Source organism: Carassius gibelio, chromosome A16 (genome assembly GCF_023724105.1).
Source record: "Carassius gibelio isolate Cgi1373 ecotype wild population from Czech Republic chromosome A16, carGib1.2-hapl.c, whole genome shotgun sequence".
NCBI lineage: Eukaryota > Metazoa > Chordata > Actinopteri > Cypriniformes > Cyprinidae > Carassius > Carassius gibelio.
This window is the reverse complement of record NC_068386.1, coordinates 11,733,013-11,754,186: the sequence shown is the minus strand read 5'-3', so window position 1 is coordinate 11,754,186 and position 21,174 is coordinate 11,733,013. Positions and strand designations below refer to the sequence as shown.

At 36.1% G+C, this 21,174-nt stretch overlaps 2 protein-coding genes and 1 long non-coding RNA gene across 3 annotated transcripts; 2 read left to right on the top strand and 1 right to left on the bottom strand.

The window, feature by feature from the left end:
- Positions 1-1,292: 1,292 nt before the first annotated feature.
- LOC128030044 (uncharacterized) lies at positions 1,293-2,851 on the bottom strand. The gene is made up of 5 exons (XR_008187778.1): positions 2,783-2,851; positions 2,277-2,336; positions 2,101-2,170; positions 1,693-1,811; positions 1,293-1,541 (listed from the first exon to the last, which is right to left on the bottom strand). It is a non-coding gene; the product is annotated as an uncharacterized LOC128030044 (long non-coding RNA).
- LOC128030043 (protein S100-A12) lies at positions 2,790-4,628 on the top strand. Its single transcript, XM_052617514.1, has 3 exons — positions 2,790-2,910; positions 3,421-3,552; positions 3,830-4,628. The coding sequence occupies exons 1-3, from the start codon at positions 2,839-2,841 to the stop codon at positions 4,001-4,003; spliced, it is 378 nt and encodes a 125-aa protein (XP_052473474.1). The 5' UTR covers positions 2,790-2,838; the 3' UTR covers positions 4,004-4,628.
- A 4,845-nt stretch (positions 4,629-9,473) lies between these two features.
- Positions 9,474-20,771, top strand: LOC128031066 (E3 ubiquitin-protein ligase TRIM33). The gene is made up of 17 exons (XM_052619283.1): positions 9,474-9,843; positions 11,270-11,361; positions 12,126-12,264; positions 12,625-12,742; positions 12,961-13,077; positions 14,527-14,641; positions 15,255-15,398; positions 15,631-15,742; positions 15,847-17,645; positions 17,737-17,812; positions 17,901-17,943; positions 18,419-18,548; positions 18,659-18,864; positions 19,029-19,128; positions 19,297-19,365; positions 20,111-20,245; positions 20,349-20,771. Exons 1-17 carry the CDS (start codon positions 9,660-9,662, stop codon positions 20,616-20,618), a joined length of 3,849 nt encoding a protein of 1,282 aa, XP_052475243.1. The 5' UTR covers positions 9,474-9,659; the 3' UTR covers positions 20,619-20,771.
- The last annotated feature ends 403 nt before the right edge of the window (positions 20,772-21,174 follow it).

Genomic DNA, 21,174 nt, shown 5'->3' with positions numbered 1-21,174 from the left:
AATCTGCACTAAAAGCTGTGACACCAAAAATTGCATGTTTGCAACATTTTTACATTAAAATAGTAATATGTAAATGATTTGCTTTATTTCTATATATTTTCTATCCATCTATCATGTTCTACCATATAATATATATACATATATATACATATATATACATACATGTACTTGTTGTATCACCTATGTAGACACAAACACAAATGCTTAACATATCTATGTACACTAGCACAAAGAGTGTAGAAGACATGGTTAGAACTACAGTACAATATTCTACCCATAAATCCCCAAATACTCCAAATTCGTCAAACACAACTCAAATCCACATCTATTTTGGCCCCTAATCTGACTGTCAAATATACAAATTGATAGCCCAAATTCATTATATATTGGGTTCATGCATAAACAACAAAGATAAACTACCCATGGGCCAAGAAAAATGTAATTATATAATATTATATATATATGTATTATATTATATATATATGTAACCATTTTAATTAAAGAAAAAAATCTGCTCCAGCTCCTGTAGTGGTTGCAGTACAAATGATCAGGTGATCAGGTTGGATCAGGTTATGCCACAGATATCTTTAGGGGCATTGCAGCCTCATTTGACATCCTGCAAAAAGGAAGCATCACTGTGCTAAGCAAGAAATGTCTCATGAAGCCTTTGGGGCCTGACGACACGAGATACCTGCTTATTGGTAAAACGACAACACAAGTACAATTAGACATTTGTACAAAAAACATTTGTGCTGTCAGTCTAGGTGTCTATTGTTTTACAGTGCCTTCTAGTGGTCAAAACTGGAACAACAGATGGCACGTTCCACAGCCACAAGCACAAATACTAATACAAATTCACTAATGTGCTAATGATGTCTGTCAACTCAAAGTGTATTTAAGATAATTGCACTGAAACCTTAACTAGAATTCAACTACTGTTGTTTAAATAAATAAATAAATATTTTAGTTTTTAGCTTTTTTATTTTTTATGTATTCATTTTTTTACATTGTACAACTGCACTAGTTATCGTAACTCAGTGATAGCAAAAACAATAGATATATGTAAACATTTAACTTTCATTTGGTTATATGTTTGGCCTTTGTCTTCCCTCCAATCAAACGTCTTTTTTTGGCTTCACTCTGGGGTTTTTTTTATTGCTGGAGGCTACGTCAAACGTTTACTGAGGTTTGGGTGTGGCAGGTACCATCCTGAAAGAGAGAAACTAAGAAAACAAAAGATTCATTCATTCAAAAGATTCATAAATGTACATTTATTCAGCAAGGACAAATTAAAGTGATCATATTACATTGTTACAAAATAATATATTTCAAATAAATGCTGTTATCTATTAGGTATTATCTAAAAGTAACATTTTAAAACACTTTCTCAGTGAATATTTCAATTTCTCCCCAGAAATAATTTAACTAAAAATTAAATGAAAAGTCATGGGGGAAAGTAAATGAATACACACACTTCCTCATATTTTTGCAGCCTACCAGGTGATGCCACCATAGCCAGGCTCCTGGATATTGTACATGTCCTGTGGGAAAGTGTAAGAAACGGGAGGTCATGATGATGAAGTGCATATCTGCCCTACCCTTCGCTGCAAATGTTGGTTTACCTGCTTTAGAGAAAGGACTGTATTTCAGATCATCTATAACTGGCGAAAAGAAACAAACTGTTAGACCAACCTGCTGGACAAAATGATTTCCTTTAACAGACCATTACTGCTCGCTGTGCTTCACATTGATGGGGAAGCTCTGTGCTATCTGTATCTGTATGCACAATCACATTCCACGAGGACCAAGAGCTGTATGACACAAGACAGAACAATGATAGACACTTTATAAAAACATTTTTGGAATGAATACAAGTTAAGCTCTATCGACAACATCTGTGGTAGTAATACCAACAAAGGCACTGTCACTGTAAGCACACTTTTTTCAACGAGGACGAAACAGAATAGTTTGTGGAATCAGCAGCTTTTATTTAACCTTGCATATTCTTTTCATTCTGATCATTATTCTGATTCGCTTTTATATTTACATTTGGAAAATGTATCTATGTATCTGAAAAAAGGTCTACACGTAAATACTTACATGTGTGAGTTTCAGAGACTCCAGTGATGAGGAGCAAGCCAGTTTATGGGAGATCACTAATCACCTTAACCTGGCCAGAGCATAGAGAGGAAGAGTAATGATCAGGCCTTCAGTTTAGTCACATATTCTTGAGTTAAACAGATGCACAGGGCATCTTTCAAACTAGCAGTATTTACCTTGTGTTTAAAAAAATGTATGCATGTCTGTTTCAGTATTTCAGTGTATTCAGGATCATTCTATATGGATCAACAACATCAAAATGTCGAGGTTAATAACAGAGTTAAAGGCATGCTTTCACAGGTTCTTGTTGACTATAAATCTGTAATGTTACGCCAGGTGGAGGAGGAGGCTATGTGTGGGTTTTTTTTTCATACATGATGAAACTACAAAAAATGTTCAAATGTTATCTCATGTAATCTCATCACATCTGTCAGAATGCGGTTTGTCCTGGTTACACTGTGTTTACATGGACATGGTTGTCGGAGGAATGTTGAGTATGAGCTGCATTTTCTTAACCGTAAAACAAATATTCAAACTATTTCCTTCTCTTCCCCACCATCCCCCTTTTTTTACATTAAACTAAGGAGTACCATTCAATCTCTGTCTGTTACGCAAATTAACACATTCCGTACATTACATATTCCTTTATAAACTCTCAATACTACAAAAGCGTGGACATTACCCGCGTGCACGTGAAGAGTGGGCGGGTCGGAGGCGCGAGGCACCGCTGGTCAGGTGATGAAATACCGTCACTTCACTTCACCTGCTCTAGTTTCCGCATGGGACGAGACAAGCCCAATGGCCACACAGGTAAGCTTTTATTTTTGTTTCATTTAAATAATTTATGTTTTCGATTCGTATACTTACAAGATCCACTTCTAGCTATATTTCACCAATATATTTAATTTTTTCGTCATAATTTCCCTTCGATATTGTAAGTGCAGAAAATGTATTAAATGTATTTACTATGATCAAAATCGACTTATTTGTATTCTTAATTTGGTCAATGTGGACTTACGGAAGTCGTGCAAAACCAAAATAATTAATAAAAATAAAAGATTTTACTTTTTATTTAGCTTTTTTTGTTGTTTGTTTTTCTCTGACCAACGCCCAACGTAGATGTCAGTCATGCTAAACAGTCCAGCACAGGAATGTATTCTAAGAGAAGCATAGATAGGGGTAGCAACAGGTCTCTACAGCTCCCAGCTGATAAACTGAGGATTTCATGAGGAATGCAACAAAGCCTCGCCGTTATATGTTGAAGGGTGGTTTCTGTCAGTGAGAGATGTGCTTGAGTCTGAAACTATTCTCACTCTGTAGTACACAGATCTAGAATTGGCCATAAACACCTTGGTCACAAACTTCCATTCAGCATCTCCTACTAATGCTGACTCGCTCACAGCCCAGGAGTTCCAGAGCATGATCTCCAAAGAGCTGCCCACCATGGTGAAGGTAAGCCAGAACCTCCAATCCAATCGTGACACCACTTATTTCAATCTCTCAAAACCTATTATAATATCAACCTAAAAGCTACATTGCCATAATCAGCAATGGTTTACTTCTCAGCAAACATAGAACATTCTCAGAATTTGGCAAAAACTTAAAACTTTTAGAACATATTGTTGTTAGTTGGATTGATGCCACTTTATCTAGGACAGACCAAAATAAAAATGAGAAATTATCATCAGAATTTTTCTGAAAGTTTCCCACACCCCCTATTCTCTTCCAGACAGCAGGGGACCAGGAAGGACTCAACAAACTCCTGACGGACCTGAATGTGGAAGAGGGGAAGGGTGTCGCATTCAAGGACTTTTGGCAGTTGGTTGATTCTCTGGCCAATGCTCAGTTTGGTTTGCTGAGCAAAGAGAAACAAGTCAAATGTGTGAAATGTAGTCTGATGTAAAACCGGCTCTGAGCAAACAAGACCGATCAACATTACATAGGTGTCCACCACAGCCCTGAGAAAACGCATCAGATCAGCAGCTTCTATTTTCCATCACCCTCTGTAATACTGTACATGTCACTCTATTGAATTCTTTGGTATATTCGCTGGGGTCTTATAATAATTAAGTGTTGTTACAGAACTTCCTGAAAAAATACCCAACAAGCCCTTATGACACAGCCCATGAGTAATCTCTTTCATCTGTGTAACCTGAGCCACACCTGCCTGGCCAGTACGAGCTAGTGGCTAATTTACTTCCTCATTTGTTCTGGTGCTGCAGGTTTTTATATTATAGTGTCACTTTCAACCTGCCCAAACTTTTTTTTTTTCTACTTTTTTACATGCATATAAAACTGGAAATTCTTTATTATGTGTTTGATGTGACAACTGTGATCATATGTGATACAACTGTGGGCCACAAGTCTGTTTGTGCGGACTGACATGCATTGCAAAAGAGATAATGTGAGCAAAATATATTGTAGAGGGAAATAGAGATGTGACGCCACATATTCTGTACTGTAGTTAACTTAGTGGTATCAAAATGTAATTATCTGTGTTGATACTATTAAATATGTGTTAAAAGGTTTCTCAGTCTGAATTATCTTTGAAGTTTACAGGTGTAATGAAAGTGCTCTGAAAATTGATGGAGAGGGTCTTTATTGATGTACTTAATATTTAAAACTTATGTTCAAATGTCCAAACTAAAATGTCCTAAGACCAATTAAAATACTTCAATATATATATAAAAAAAGCATTAAGGTGAAGCTTAATGATTATTTAAATTGAGTGATATTAAAAATCTTAATAACAAACCATTCTTTGTTCGTGTTAAACCGTAGATATACAAAATAAAATGGTGGAGTAAAGTATAGTAATGAGGATAATTTTAAATGCCGTAATAAGTTGTGATGTAGGGAATACAGTTTCGGAGTCTAAACCTCTACTTTATTCAACTGAGAATCTCAGCAAATGTTTATGGCACCATTTTTTTATTATTATTTCTTTTATTTTATTGTTTCTGATGCTGACATGAAGTGTATGTGTTTTTGCCTCAAACAGAAATTGTATTATTTATTTTATTATTAAAGATGTAGGCCTATAAAATAAAAAGAGGCTAATTTCAGTATAGTTTTTACATAACACAACATGAAGGTTTAACTTTAAACTTCAAACATAAAAAGACATAAAAAAGATGGCATGGAGACAAAAGCATCTTTTGCTGGATGCTGATGCAACTAATGATGGGTTGTCATTAATCACCTTATGCTAAGAGAAGAGTACAGATAGTTTATTGTTCTTTAAATGTGGAACACCTTGGTTCTCTCCTGTTTGTTGCTCCTCATTCATTTGTTAGATCCATTTATATTCACTATTTAACCACTGGTTGGTCAAGTCAGCTTGATTTAGCACATTTTTGTGTTCTCCTTTGGACTCTGGATGATATACAAGAGCTCTGAGCATATGATAACTTTTCTGGTCTAACTAGTTGAAAGATAATGGTGGTTTAGTTCCTTGGTATAAATGCAATATTAAAACCATTTCTAGTTTCACTTTCACTTCCTCCATTTTCTTATTTTTACATTTTTAACTGACTGTCAGGATCTTCTAAAAGTGTGCACAGAAAAGAGTAAGAACGTACACGTTGTCTCATTAAACTACATACCTGTAACTGATGAAATAGTATATTTGTCCTAAATAAAATATTTTAAGAAGTTACTTGTATGTTTGTGTAATCTATTCTGCCACGTTTGAGAGCCAGGCGCATTTTGAAATCCTCAAGGCCAAACTGACTGTGCAGGCCTTATGGCCTTCATGACTGCACTTATGAATAGAGAATATAGAAGGAAGAACCAGAGATGGGAGATGCTAGTCCATTAGCTGGAGGCAAAACAATGGGATAACTGGAAGCGGCCAATACAAACCAGCACGGAGTCATTTGTGCAAGAGCAGCCCTTAACTTTATTAGCAATACTTAGTGGTATTGCTTACTTAAGGGATATGTAAATATGTGTACTGCCTTAGGCTAAGCCAGACTTGTCACAGCACTTACATATTAATGCGCTTTTTTGGCTTTGATTACTTCTGTTGTTCTCATTTGTAAGTCGCTTTGTATAAATTACCTGATAAATGATTAAATGTAAATTTAAATAACAGTTGTTATTATAGTTGTATATACACACACACACACACTCTATAAGAAAAATTTTAAGAATATTTATAATAATATAGTAACCAACAGCACCACCTTGTGGATGATTTTCACGAAATATTAAGCTCAACACTGAGATACACAAGATATGACAAGATCTGTGCCCGTGGTTAGTGGTGCATGTGGGAAGATGAAGAAAATCAATACTGTAAGGATCCACCCGCCAGCCCAAAAAGCGGAATCCAGCAGCCTGGTCGAAGGTCTAATGCATATTCGGTTACTTGCACTTCTGAATTTATCAGGATTTAGTGTTCATTTTAGCCTAGCTCTGTGTTCAGTCTGCCCCTAATTTCACATGATCATTAAATTTGGGCAATATTTCTACCACAGATATCGACTGTTTATTAATTTAGATATTTGAGTATTCTGGAAATCCCATACTTTCAATTATTTGTTCACTGGGGACCAGGTATATCATAGGAATTACACTCAGCTGAAAGTGAACCCACTCGTCAGTTCTAAACTTACTCAGAGGATGCAGAGTAGTTATAATACCTTTAAGTGAGCTACAACCTGCATGCTCAAAACAAAAATTTATTTTTCCCTATAACCCCGAGAGCTACATCGTGTTAAGTCAGCGACCTTCAGAAATCTGAAGCCCCTAATGGTGTTCCCCATGGTTCATCCATTGTTGCTGCAATATGATCTGTCCTGAACGCAGATTTACGGAAATACCACTACAAATTAATTTACTTGAAAAATTATTTCAGAAGAGATCAAATCAAATATAACAATTTTAAATTAACTAGCTTAGTAGTAGCACAAACAAACAACTATACAGTGCTCTATAGGCACAATGTGTTTAATACAGTTACATTTTTTAATCATACCTGACAGCAGAGAGAGAGACAGCAGAGAGTTCTGGTGCAGAGCTCCAGAGACTCTCACAATGCATGAGGGTTTTTCCATATTGTTTTGTCACTTCCTTTAAATCCTCAGACCAGACAACAAAGAAATCTTCAAATCAGTTGTAAAAACATAAAAAGTCATTTTGGTTCTTTAGGTTCCCGTGGTCACATCAGGGTCAAGCCGGGCTGGAGTTAAACATTCTCAAAGACCCCTAAAGTTGAACACACCCACTTCTTAGCAGAACACAATTCTTCCAATGTTCTCAATCTTTCTTATAATACAAGTGACTACTGTGAAATTGAGACAAATTTACCAATAGCACAGAGACCTTTAAAATGATACTAAACATGAAGTGTAAAAAAGAACATATTCATAAGATATAACATGGAATATGGATATTCTTGCTTTTGGTTGAGAAGAGTGAGAGTCAGAGGCAGGGAGGTGAGAGGAGAGGAAGATGGAGGAAGGGGGTCGTAAATTAGCAAGACGATAGGTGTTGTTTACTCATTGAAGATCTCTTTTCCAGATCAGTTTTATTGTTTTATTGCATGGCAGCATGGTATCTGTTTTCTGTGAGTTCCTGAGTTTTGGCTTGAGGAATACATTTCATAAGGATATAATTTCACTCCTTTCAATACAAACATACCTTCAGTGACTGGACCCCTAAAAAGATTAAGAAGTAATGCATTCTTCAGCCGCTGCCTGCATTCGTAAAGTAGACCTGATACCCAACCTAGAAACACATCTTCAATACTGATTATTAATCAATACCATATTGATTGAATAATACTGCATCATATTTAAAAAAACCAAGACTTAAAGAAATTGTTTACCAAAAATGAATATTTGCTGAAAATAGCATTTGCGCATTATCAGTGGATCATTTGAATGTGAATGGGTACCGTCTGAATGAACATTCAAACAGCTGATAAAAACATCACAGTAATCCATTCAACTCCAGCACCACTTACAACTGAAAACAGACAAAAAACTATTTTATTTATTTTGATGTGAAAGGACAACAAGGTTATATATGGCAATATATGGTTAAAACACCCTAGTCATAGATTTGTTACTTAGAAACATGCAGCTTTTCTTCTATGTCAAGAACTTGTATCAAAACACTTTAGATTTTCTGCAATTACCTGTCCCTAAATGCATTACACATTCACTTAAGAATTAGTTTCTCATATTAGTTTCTAATCAATGCACTCCCTCAAAGACAAGTTGGCACACAGATGTATCTCTTCATGGAAATCCATCCACTCCTTCCAGGACATAAATAAACCAGATTCCACTCCACAAGGCTTGTACAAGGCTACAAATATATAGGATTCCTCAGGTTTTCTATTTCACTGTGGAGCATGCTTGAATATTCATAAGTCTACTCTATTGTGGGTGTGTCCTTCTGACAAGTAAAAGCATTGGAAATGTTAGTACCAATTCCTTATATCACAGATTTATGGAGTTTGTACCATTTTATATAGATTTAGAATATTAACTTTATGTATTTTTTTTATGTGCTGTTTTTGTTTGTTTTTTTTTAAGTACAAAAAACTTCTTAAATGACAAACATTTCAAGGTTAATTTCCACTATATGAGGAACTAATGAATTTTCGAACAGTTCGGCTCATTGAACCGGTTCAAAAAGCCGATTCATCGGTTCCTGGCGTCATATACGCAGACTGATGAGAACGGGTTGCAACATGATATTGCTTGCACATTTCTTGTCTAAAACAACTAATTAAAATAAAGTAATTTGTGTTAACACATATTGAAAAATTCTAATAAAAAGTTATTTGTGTGAATGCACATCTGATTGTTGCCTTTCGTTCACTCAAGTTTATGATGTCAGTGGTCAGTTTATTTTGCGGATACGACTGACCAGTAGCTATTGACTAACCTACAACTTACGTTTCCTAAAAGTTTCGCACCTAATGCACACATTACAGACACTGATGAACAATCGCGGATATGTTCTAGATGTCTAAACTATAAAGAAAGAATAAACCTGTCTTATTAATGCCTTGATTTCGCTTACACAACTTAAAATATGATCTGTAAGCAGAATAAACCGTGTTAAGGTTTTTCATGTTTTAATAAAAATTCTGGGCTTTTTAATACAACGATTCTTAAACATATCTCCAGTAGCCTATGTTTGTTCTGTTTGTTATAAGAAACTTATCAGGCTCGTTCAGGTTTCGGTGATACACACGCAGTGAAACTCACTCGTCAGAATCCTCGGCAAATTTCGACAGTTGGTTAAACTCAGAGCCATTTCTCATTCGGTTATTTTCGTGTCAGACTTGCTACTTCCGCTGTGCGTCCTGCGTCATCAACCCGGAACTAAAGTTCGATTTGTGAATCGGTTCAATTGAACGATTCGTTGAAGAACCGAACATTACTATTAGGAACGACACAATCATCGGCTAACCGTTAGCTCCACTAATGCTTCATAAAATAATAAGCGTTACGCGTCGATTTCCCTGTGTGGCATATAAAGAGACATTTCATCTGCGGTTACACCTCTGATTACATTAATTTTTTCTTAAGAAACAGATGTTTACCCCTCACCAAACGGGGCGTCCAGCTTCGCCTCACCCGGTTTTACAAAGTGTTTACGGACGCTGCGCTGTTTGTAAAGTACACCTAAACTCTTCTGCAGACCCCAGACTTCTGCCTTGCCTGCATATAGTTTGCAATTCGTGCCTTACGAAGATCTGCACAGATGGAGCCACACGAGGTGAGAACTCGCTTTGTACAATTCAGTTAGACTGGTTTCAATGGGCCGCTCGCTAAAGTCCAACTCGTTACGTGGCGTTGTTTAAAACGTCGAAATAGGCTCTCATGGGTTTAAATGACTCTGTAACATTAGCCCCGACGATTATTTACATAAGGGGTCTTGAAGTTATTGTCCGGGGTCAGGTTGTGTTTTCCATTGGGGGCCAGATGAACAGTTACAACTAGCTCTTATATAAATACATATAAAAAACATATTATCTACATAGTAGACAATAATTTTAAAAACAATATTTCAGTAAAATTTTTAACGTTTAATCACTTTTTATGAATGCAGAGTAATGATCTAAAAAAAAAAAAAACACGCAGCTCACTGATGTATTTCCTATCGATACAGGAAGTTTCGACGATAAATTTCTTTTTTTCTTTTTAAGTGGCCACTTCACAATCCCTGAAAAATAGAAACGCTGCGTTTCTTTGACGTTTCTTTGTTGTCATGTTTACATAGGGAATATATAATTGCTATTATAATTCCTAATATATATTGCTTTCAATAAAACCAAATGCAAGCACATGTAATTTTGATTATATTTTATTAACAAGGTTCATTTACATGTTGCATATAATTTGCTTTAACATTAAAGATACCACAGTTCATCATTTTGCTGAAAGAAATGTGATTTGTTCAAATCAGTTCAATTTGGTTGATAAAACTGTCAAGCAAACAAGGTGTAGTGTAAAAATATTTACCATGCCTGGTAACAATTTATAATAACTTTAATAAACCATTAAATGTATATATATATATATATATATATATATATATATATATATATATATATATATATATATATATATAACTTTTAATGGATCATTAGTTAATAAATATTCAAAGAGTTAGAAACGTGAGATAACAAGCTTGTTAATGTTTGTTAATAAATTTACTAAACATTAGATGATGTTCAAACAAATCTTTCTGGACGGGTCTTTTAGGACACTTTTTTGTCATCGAGATAACGTTCATAAAGGTATTAATGATTAGTAAACATTAATAAACATTTGCAAAAGATGACATTTCCATTTTAGATTGGGTAGGGCAAAAATATGAACAATTAATTAATAGATTATGTGTAAATAGAGGTCTACTCTACAAAAAAAAAAAGACAAACGAAACAGATCATATGAACTGAAAGTTTAAAAACATTTTGTATTCCAATTTGCATTAAAAAATCATATGTTAGTCATAAGGTGTATGATTAGTAAGTTCATTATTAAACATTGACAAGAACATTATCTCATATTTCTAGCTATGTGAATATATTAACTAATGATCTGTTAAGCATTATATAATGTTTGTTAATGATTTATAAATGAAAGTTATTATAAAGTGTTGCCGTGTGTCTGAGGCTTTTGTTTCTTTCTTCATCTAGATTGTCCATTATGTGCACAGTCCTTTTGCTTGTCTGAGGTCACAGAATGTGCCATTTTTGAAGACACGTCCAACAATAACAAGATTCCCAAGGTAAGAGTGCACAGATTATGGAGAAAGTTTTGAAAAAAATGGTACATTCAGTTCACTCCCTACTCAATCGGCAGAAGATTTTGCCAAGTCATATAAAGGGTCATTCACACAAAGAACGATAAAGACCCTTAAGCCCGTAAAGTGCATATTGCAGGTTAGAGACCCACTGAGCCAATGTATAGAAAAATTATGTAGAACTAGGTACCTAGATTTAGTTTAAAATACACTTATAAATTTGATACTTGATGCTTCTGAAGTTCTTTTGTGAAATTCTTTTTTACTTCTGCATCTGAAAATGGCCAAAACAGAAGTGGCGTAACAGGAGTGCTGTCAGTTTAAATAAGAGAAGAACAATGGCTCCCAATGACAGTTCGGACGCTGAGGAAATAGTAAATGTTTATTCATACTCCTATAACAGACCACAGCCATACAATTATGAGCCTGCTGTCCGGGCAAAAGAGCAGGGACATCCCAGGAATATTCTAATAATAATTCACGTTTATCCATGCCATTGATCCTGGTGACCAAGAACTCAACTACGAATAATATTGCTAAGAGGGCTTTTTGTCCGCGCAAAGAGAGAGAATTGAGACATCGAGAGAGAATTCCTACATAATTGTTCTATACTTAGACTCACTCTGTCTCTAACCTGCAATATGCACTTTAAACTTGTCCAAAGAATTCCAGCACTTACATAAAGGATGAATTTCCTCTTTGTCTTCCATTGTTAATCTTAATGCATAATATTAATTTCATCTTTTCAGTGTGCCGGGTGTGAAGAGAGTGAGGTTAGTGGATGGTGTGTCCAGTGTGAGGAGGCGCTGTGTTTGGACTGTACTTCTGCTCATCATAGGGTAAAAGTGACCCGTGACCATGAAGTCACACCCAAAAAACCACCCACAGGTTAGACTCAAAGTCCCTGCACATTTCAGACTAACACTGCTGTTGTGGTGCAAATGCATCTGTAAAATTAAAGTCAGACCACTCAATTGTTTAAATGATCAAATCAAATTTATTTGCATGTAATCGTGATCCAGGGTAGTTACAACCAAAACATACCTCAGAGAAAAACAGAGAATTTATTCAATATAATCATGCAAATTCGTTTAGCATTGAACAAAGGCTTTCAAAGTAGATTAAAATGAACAAAATTAATCATGCATAACCAGTGACATTGATACACATAGAGAAAATAATATTTTCTGTTACACTATGAACTTCTGTGCCTTACATCTGTTCTGTTCTGTTGTTTGTATGGTTCAGGTTGGATACAGAGAAGACCCTGTCCCTCACACACTCAGGAGAGCTTGAGGTTCTTCTGTCTTGTTTGTGAAGAGCTCACCTGTAAGGACTGTCAGCTGATCACTCATAGGGGCCACAGGTATAGTCCATATTGACCCACTCAGATCAGCGCATGTGATACTATAGGGGCATTTTTTGCGTTTTGGATTATTGGTTAAATAATTTGCTTAGCTGTTAAACTTTGTGATATTTGGAGGAGTTAGACCAAAACTATTTAATATATTTCGATTTTCCTCCCCAACAATACTTTATCACAGTCTCTTTGCCCGTGTTTTTACATGTCCATCTATGTGTCAGTTTTGTGCAGCAGGAGGAAGCTGTGGGATCTCAGAGACAGCAGCTGCAGAGTTTGTTGGACTCCATCAAACATCAGAAAGATACAGTCATCAGCAGCCTGCTGCTCCTAGAGGCAAGGTAACTGAATGGAGCCATGTAGACTTGCATCTTATCTTGGTAACATCTACAGTAAACCATTTAAATCACTGGTTCTCAATTCCAGTCCTGGGGACCCCCTACTCTGAAACACTCTTGTTTCATTTAACATTCTTGATTCAGGTCATCAGTTTAGAGAGAGATTCATTGGACTGAGCTAAGTGTGTCAGATAAGACAGAAAGTGTGCAGAACAGTGGATCCCCAAAGCTGGAATTGAGATTAATGAACAGTCTGTCAATAACAAACTAGACATACTATTAAAAGTCTTTCTCAAAGGTCACATCCTTGTTTCACTCATAGTTCCTAAAGGGATTTTATTTAATACACGTGTTTCACAATTTGAGTTGAATTACTGAAATAAATGAACTTTTCCGCCACATTCTAATTTATTGAGATGCATCTATTTGTTAAAACGATTTGTAATCAAGTAACTTAATGTTAATAAGATCAGTAAATTAATGTATTATCGACATATTGGCTTGAAAACAAAGAAAAAAAAACAAAGCCAGTCAAAGAGACAAAATTAGATTTTTTCATTTCACATTGCAATATTAACAATGAACATGAAGACAGATCTTTTTACAGCTTTTTCGACTTTAGATGGTGTATTTGAGGCTTGGGTTGGCAAAGGACGTAAGATTTTATCAAATGAGTGGTGATAATGAGATGAAGACTTTTAAAAAACAAAACTAAAATATGCATGGTATAGGTATAGGAAATGATATACAAATAAGACGTTATTAAAAAGATGAAATGAAACAAAAAGAAGATAAATATTGTTTATAATCAAAGTTTAAAATGTTCTAAAGTATATAATTTAATAGGGTGAATAAATAAAATATTTAAAGAATTTAAAACTAAGAGTTTCCGTAATTATTCCACTTATACTACGGTAACCACACATCATGACATCGATCAGATGATATATTTAAAGGGACCCGTCTGGTTTTTGTTCTTAAATCGCTATTGTGAGTAGGATTATTTCTTTAGCATCTCATCCAGTGCCTCTCTTCCTAGTTCCAAAACATTATTTTAAAGCTGGTAATGGAGGCTTGAGCCGTTGATTGAATTCTTATGCAGTTATTAATGAAGTTATTAGAAAGAAAGCGATTGGCCTTTAAGTTGCTACACTATTTAGGTGATAAAATCGCCAGGGCATCTTTTTGTGCAAACTGCGTGACCGTTTTGACTGTTAACTATGTGAAGTGATATGGAACTGTAATGCGGTCACAATATTCTTTTCAGACTGTCATAGCTCACTAAATATTGCAGGACAGTAGCAGTTTCTAACAGATGTGCTTGCAACCAAAGTTGCATTATAATGGTTTTGCTTTGCAGACATTTGCTTTTCCTCAACAACACAATAATTACACACATCTCCCTCTTGTGTGTAATTATTGTGTTGTTGAGAATATTTTTGTCTTTGTTAGATTGAAGGAAATTGAACGAATTAAAGTAGCAGCAAAGAAGATGTTGACACAGGTAGTCCACTCCATTTATCAGACTCTGGTTCTGAAAGCGACACAGATGTTGAAGCTGATAGAGGTAAGCATTTAGAACTCAATAATCCTCATTTACATGCAGTACATGATTTTTATATTTATAGTTTTGATTGGTTACACTCATATAGGCAAATAGTTTCCCTAGACTGCTTCATAAGACTGATTTAGTTATAGTATACATTTGTTCCAAATCCTTTTATGAATGTTGTTAGATGTACTTTTGACCTTCCTAGCTTAGAGCCAAATACATTTAAACTTTTTGGATTTCAGTATAAACATATCACTGTTAAAAATATGAAACCGAAATTAAGCAAAACAAATAAAAGCAGCATTAAAATTCCATACAAATTGAAAGGTTTGTATTGGAGCACATTCTCTAAACTCTCCATCAAAGAATTTCCATCACATCATGAAAACGATCCTTTACTCTTTCTGTGCAAAAGATTCTGAGCTACAATAAAGGCTGAGGTTTGGTATCAAAGTTCAAACTCTTATGAGAAAGACAAGAAAAGTACTAACTCTCCCTGAAAAACATCCATATACTTTAGCATTATCTGAAAGTGCTCAGCCTTTCCTTTGAATGACTTCCTTGTTATTTATCTGTAAAACAGTTAGCCTGTAACTGTTGATAATTTATTTTAATGTTTGATATTAAGGCTGTATTTGCGGAGGAGGTGGGGTGTTTGTTGGAGAAGAAGACATCTCTGAACAGGTTGGAAGGCTGTCAGGAGTATATAGCAGCTTTTATTGACAAGATCCTATGCACAGAGGGCCACTGCCTCCTGGTCCACGCAAAAAGGGTAAGCTGTTCTGTTTTTTTGCTTATTGCTTGTATATCATATACATATCATAATACATTGTATTACATAATACATTCATACTGATTATGTAAAAGACCCCCCCCCCCCAAGATTTATTTGTATATTCATATTTTTCATGTGTCGTTACTCTATTTGTGACTAAAACTTGAATTCATTCAGATCCTAAATGTTTGTTTAGCCCCCTGCCATATGTTTTGTGTTTCTAACTCAGATTGAGACCCAGGGGAAAAAGCTTCTGTCCCAGAAGGCAAACGCCCCCGAGACCATGATTGAACTGCACCTTCAGATTCAGAATGAGCTCTGTCAGCACATTATGAAATTTGGTAAAATAAAACTTTCCACTTTTTTATTAGAAAAATGCATCTTCGTTTTATAAAAATCTATGAATCTAACATCTTTTTCTTTCTTAATTATCTTTTTTGCCCAGGATTTTTGAGGATTAGAAAGGTTCATGTCCCATTTACCACTCAGAGAACTGATTCCACTCAGTTAGACTCTGTGTCTGGGAAAAGCTCAAATCCTAATTCTCCTATAACTGCTGATTTTCATCCTGCACCCAGATCCTCAAGTGTAGATGCACAGGTTCCTGGTGAATGGATTTTCAACAGCTCTGCACTGCGTCCCTGTGCCTCCTCTAGGACTGTGCAAATGAACCAGTCCCTTCATAGAGTGCTTGATCCATCTCAACCCAGCCAGCCATCTCATTCTAACCAGGCCCACTCTGCATGTAACAGTGTTGCCTCATCCCAACCGAATCAATCTAAACGTTCCTCTTCAGACCTTCATAGTTCATCTTCCTCACCATCTGTCCAAGTCCAGTCTCATGAAGTCATGCCTCAGCAATCCAAACATGCTTACAGTCCCTCACTGAACCCATATTTTCCTCAGTCTGCTTCTAAACCTCACATTCATTATTCTCCGTCTGTTTATTCTCAGCCTCTTCTTCCACTCATGAGCTGCACAGCATCTCAAATAAACAATAACTCTGAGTCAGCCAAACGTGGGAAGGCTGATTGCCCCACCATGCAGGTCTCTCAAACACACTTACTCATCCGCCCATTACCAGTCAACAATCAAACACCTGTAACAACTCATCCAATACCAGTCAACAATCAAACACCTGTAACAACTCATCCAATACCAGTCAACAACCAAACACTCACACCAACTCATCCAATACAAACCAACAACCAAATACCTGTACCAACTCATACAGCACCCATCAACAACCAAACACCCATACAAATTCACCCTATGCCATCCAGCAACCAAACACCTATACTAACTCATCAAACATCAGCCAACAACCAAACACTCATGCCAACTCATCCAATGCTAGCAAACAGCCAAACACCCCTACAAACTCATCAAACAGCAGTCAACAACCAAAAACAACCAATTTCAGTCAACAACCAAACACCCATACTAACTCATCCAGTACCACCCAACAACCAAATGCCTGTATTAATTCAACCAATGCCAGCCAACAACCAATCAACCATACTAACCCATTCTTTACCAATTTGCAACCAAGCACTCATACTGACCCATCCAATACAAACCAATTTCATGGGGCCTGGACATTCTTTTTCTATGCAACCCAATATTCCCTTAACTGTCCTTTCAACCATAAACACACTTTCTTTAAATGACGCTACTGCAGCCAATGGCCCTTGTGCACCAAATCCCTCCAGTACAATTTCTAATACCATCCCAAGCACAGCTAGTGGTTCTTTACTTCCTGTAAACCCAATGTCTTCTGCTACCATTAGTGGCAACGACACCCACCAGAGTAAGAGCAGCACCTACAATAGTATTAACGTCCCAGTCAAGGCCTTGGCTGATTCTGCCTGTGATCAGGATGCAGACGTGAGCAGCACGAATTTCACTGATACGGATCATCTGGAGAGCAACTTGCACACCTCCCTTGTGTCAGAGACCGCTCCAAAAGATCCTTCACCAGATCCTGCCCACTCCTCTGGCCCATCCAACATTCACCAGGATTATCTCTCCACCATCACAGAAAAATGCTCAAGGCAAACTCTAGACAATCAGCCATCGACCAAGGACTACTCTAGACCAAAACACTGGAGCGTTGGAATGCCGACAACTTTCCGTCAGCTTGTAGAGACAACAAGCATACCTGTCACGTCCAAAGACAATCTGAACACCACACCTCCGGCGGATTCAACTCCTTGTAGCACATCAGAAGACCTTGACGGGGAGGTTGGTGGATGTTTGGTTCTTACAGATAGAAGTATGGAGAGTTGTATGTCAGAGATCGGTGTTTCACTCAAAAGCTTTCTTTTCTTACTAGAGGACAACTCATGACGAGACTGTCAGAAGTGCTTTTGACTACAGGGAGGTGAAAAAAGAAGACAATGAATCTTCAGGTGATTTTCTTCTCAAAAGAGTTGCCAGAAGTATAGTGTTTGTTTTCCTTACTCATTTCTTTTTTGCTTCTTCTTCTCTATCTTTTAGTAACGCTGGAACACTTCAGGAGACAAATCAAACAACTCAAGAGGTGGACTCTATATAGTATATAGTATAGTATTGGTTGAAGACCTTCTTCTTAGTATAGTGCTTATTTGCATCCTTCCTGCATCACATTAATTATTAACCTCATTTATGTCACAGTTGATAACAATTAATAATGTTATTAACAGTATTAGTAGTGTTAATACTATTTACACTACCGTTCTAAAGTTTTTGAAAGAAGTATCTTTGCTCACCGAGGCTGTATTTATTTAATCAAAAATAAAGTGTAACACTGTGATTTATATTATTACAATTTAAAATCTCCATTATTTTCTTTTTTAAATTCTTTTGTGCATTCTTTAATGATCCCTTGATGAATAGAAAAAGTTCAAAAGTACAACAGTTATTTGTAATATAAATATTTGAGTAACTTTATTATATGCCACTTTTGATCAAATAAATGTGTCCTCGCTGAATAAAAGTCTTTGTTTGACCGGGGACCTCTGTTTTCTGTCCAATAGGTCTTTACGTGTTTCTCTTGAGTGTCTGCCCATCTCTCTGCCTCCAAGTGGACAGCCACTCCCAGAGTTCCACCTCACTACAGACGCCTCCACAGGTCACATCTTTGTGCAGGAATCCCAGGGCGGACAGGTAAGGACTGGACACTTAGAGCTGGAAAGACCTGAGAACATATGACTCTTGCTAGAATAAAGCCATGTTAGCACCACAGCTATTATCAGTTGTGCCCTGTTCCTCCACAGGTTTACCAGGTGTGGAGATGGCATAAAGATCCATTACCATCTAGATCCTCTTCTTGCTCTGTATCCCAAGACAGCGACAGCTCCTCGGCATCTGATGTAGAGTTCTGTGCCGTGTGTCTGTCTGCAGGAGCTCCACTTCTGTGTGCAAAATGTGGCTATGCTTTTCACTATGACTGTCACATCCCACCAATTCTCAAAAAACCTTGGTGAGACCGTCGGAAACGTACATTTTATCACACTGTACAATTCTTGATTTTAGAGTATCTATGATTTATAAGACTTCGGAGTTTGATAAGGTTGCGCGTTTAAGAACAATAACTGTTTTCTTCGTCCACTATTTGAGTCTTGGTGTATTTCTTTTCTCTTGCAGTAAGGACTGGGTGTGTTTGCTATGCCAGGATGTAAATGAGACCGTTGTGTATGGCAGTGAGGAGATGAGGACGCCTAATCTGAGTCTGGAAGATCAAAGAGTGAGACACCACCAGCCTGAAAGAATCTGCATTCATAGCTACACTTTTTAAAAGGAAATTTTAGGAGAGGATTGTAGTTTAGTATAATGTCATGCCACATTTTTTATCTCTTGTCCCAAAATGATATAAAAAAAATCACACAAATATAATGTCATCTATTCTGTTCAGAAGTGTGAGAAGCTTCTCTTTGGTCTCCTGTGTGAAGAGAACAAGAGCCTGCTCTTCAGCGCCACCAAGGTAAATACACAACATATGTTGTATTTAGCATAACTTGAGCTTCTTTAGTCCACAATTCACTTTTTTAACAGTAAAATGTGAAACCGTCTCAAATACTGATGATCCTCCAATATTACAATAATATTATTATTCCAGATAGTTTATTGAATGGTCAATGACAAATAAGAATGTGCAAGGTAAAGATATGGTTGATTTAGCTTGTGCTATGTTTTTAGAAATATATTTTTTGTATTCATGCTGTTTAAAAATAATAATGCCTTTTTTTTTTTACAATTTTCAACAAAAGTTAAAATTTAATAAAAAAAATCATGTGGTGTAAATATCAATTAAAAACAAATTTTCACTACACCTTGAATACTTGCAAGAGTTTAAATCTTAATTTTGAGATTATTATTATTTTTTTAAATCTTATGATATTTAATAATGTATATATATGGGTGTAAAAAGAATATGTGTAATAATAATAAAATAATTTATTCTTAATTATAATGTACCACCTGACATTTTACAACCTGAACTAACTTTTCCATTTTATAGGCACATTTTTAGATATATTAATAGACATAATAGACTGAACTTGATGCATAGTCACGACAATCTTCAGTCGTTTCTTTATTTGCCTGAATGCTTTTGCCTATGTCACACCACAAGGTTTTGTAGTTTGCTTCACATTTGAACGTGTTTTTGAATAAATGAATAGATCCAGATTAAAAATGACCTCATGAGCTGTGCTTTGTTTTAAAAGAATCACTCAAAAACAGCCGAATTTGATATAATACTCGGCCGACTCCTGGGGAAACGTAAGCCACCTTATCGGACAGTTGCTGAGCTGGTGTCAGATGTTTGGACTCTTTTTGACATCTTGATGATGAACTCTGAGGTAAATCACTGCCATTCAGCTGATCACTGCTAAGCTTCAAACCTAATTATCATCGCATTGAATGTTATACAATAACAACATGCTCTTTTTGTTATTTCTACAGAGGAAAAACATGGTTGTCAAACTTAAACAATCTTTCCAGCAACAGCTGAATGAATCTTTTGGGAAGAGTCTCCATGCTTCTCTCCTAAATCACTCAAGCAGCAAAGATCCAAGCAGAACACCAGAGACAGAGACTGAACAGGAGAAGCACAGAAACACTTTGAAACGCATGAGAGAGTTTTTCACTGCGAACTGTGGCACAGCTGCAAAGAAATCCTGCACTGATAAAGGGAAGGAAAAGGATGGCTGTGAAGATAATTACAGCTGCTGAATATTAAAGCCTTAGTCATGACTTTTGAAAATTCTTCTGTATTCTCTTGTGAAGTGGGAACCAGACCAATTTCTGTTTATTATTGTAGTTTGCTTATTTAGATTTAACTTTAAGTAAGATGTGTATTAAACAGATTATTTTTATCCAAGACCACATTTCTTTCTCTGGTCACTTTATTCCTTGATCTGTGCGACTGGACTCAAATTATTAGCATAAATGTTGTCATGTAGCTCTGATGACAGCAGAGGGCGCGAGGGTTCTTTGGTTGCATGACGTTGCTCTGATTTCAATGTGACATATCGTCTTACTGTCTATGCTTATCGTTAGCGCTTATTAAAACAATCATCACTGCATCAGTCTTACACATATATAGGCCTTTACCTAACTCATAATAACCCTATATTTAACTTAGTTGTGTTATTTGCTCCACCCACTACCAGTTGTGCTGCAATAATGTGAAATATCGCTTTAAAATGGTTGATGATTTTTAATTTAATTCTTTCTTTAGATTATAATAAGTGGAATTTTAAGATTTAAATTCTAGAGCGGGGGCTTG

What these genes read in the sequence shown, in the direction of transcription:
- LOC128031066 (XM_052619283.1), top strand. Translation starts at nt 9,660, where the DNA reads ATGTTTACCCCTCACCAAACGGGGCGTCCAGCTTCGCCTCACCCGGTT. An exon ending in CACAGATGGAGCCACACGAG is followed by an intron (nt 9,844 to 11,269) that starts GTGAGAACTCGC and finishes TTCTTCATCTAG; the next exon opens with ATTGTCCATTATGTGCACAG. An exon ending in TGAGTCTGGAAGATCAAAGA is followed by an intron (nt 19,129 to 19,296) that starts GTGAGACACCAC and finishes TATTCTGTTCAG; the next exon opens with AAGTGTGAGAAGCTTCTCTT.
- LOC128030043 (XM_052617514.1), top strand. Translation starts at nt 2,839, where the DNA reads ATGAAATACCGTCACTTCACTTCACCTGCTCTAGTTTCCGCATGGGAC. An exon ending in CAAGCCCAATGGCCACACAG is followed by an intron (nt 2,911 to 3,420) that starts GTAAGCTTTTAT and finishes CTCACTCTGTAG; the next exon opens with TACACAGATCTAGAATTGGC. An exon ending in AGCTGCCCACCATGGTGAAG is followed by an intron (nt 3,553 to 3,829) that starts GTAAGCCAGAAC and finishes ATTCTCTTCCAG; the next exon opens with ACAGCAGGGGACCAGGAAGG.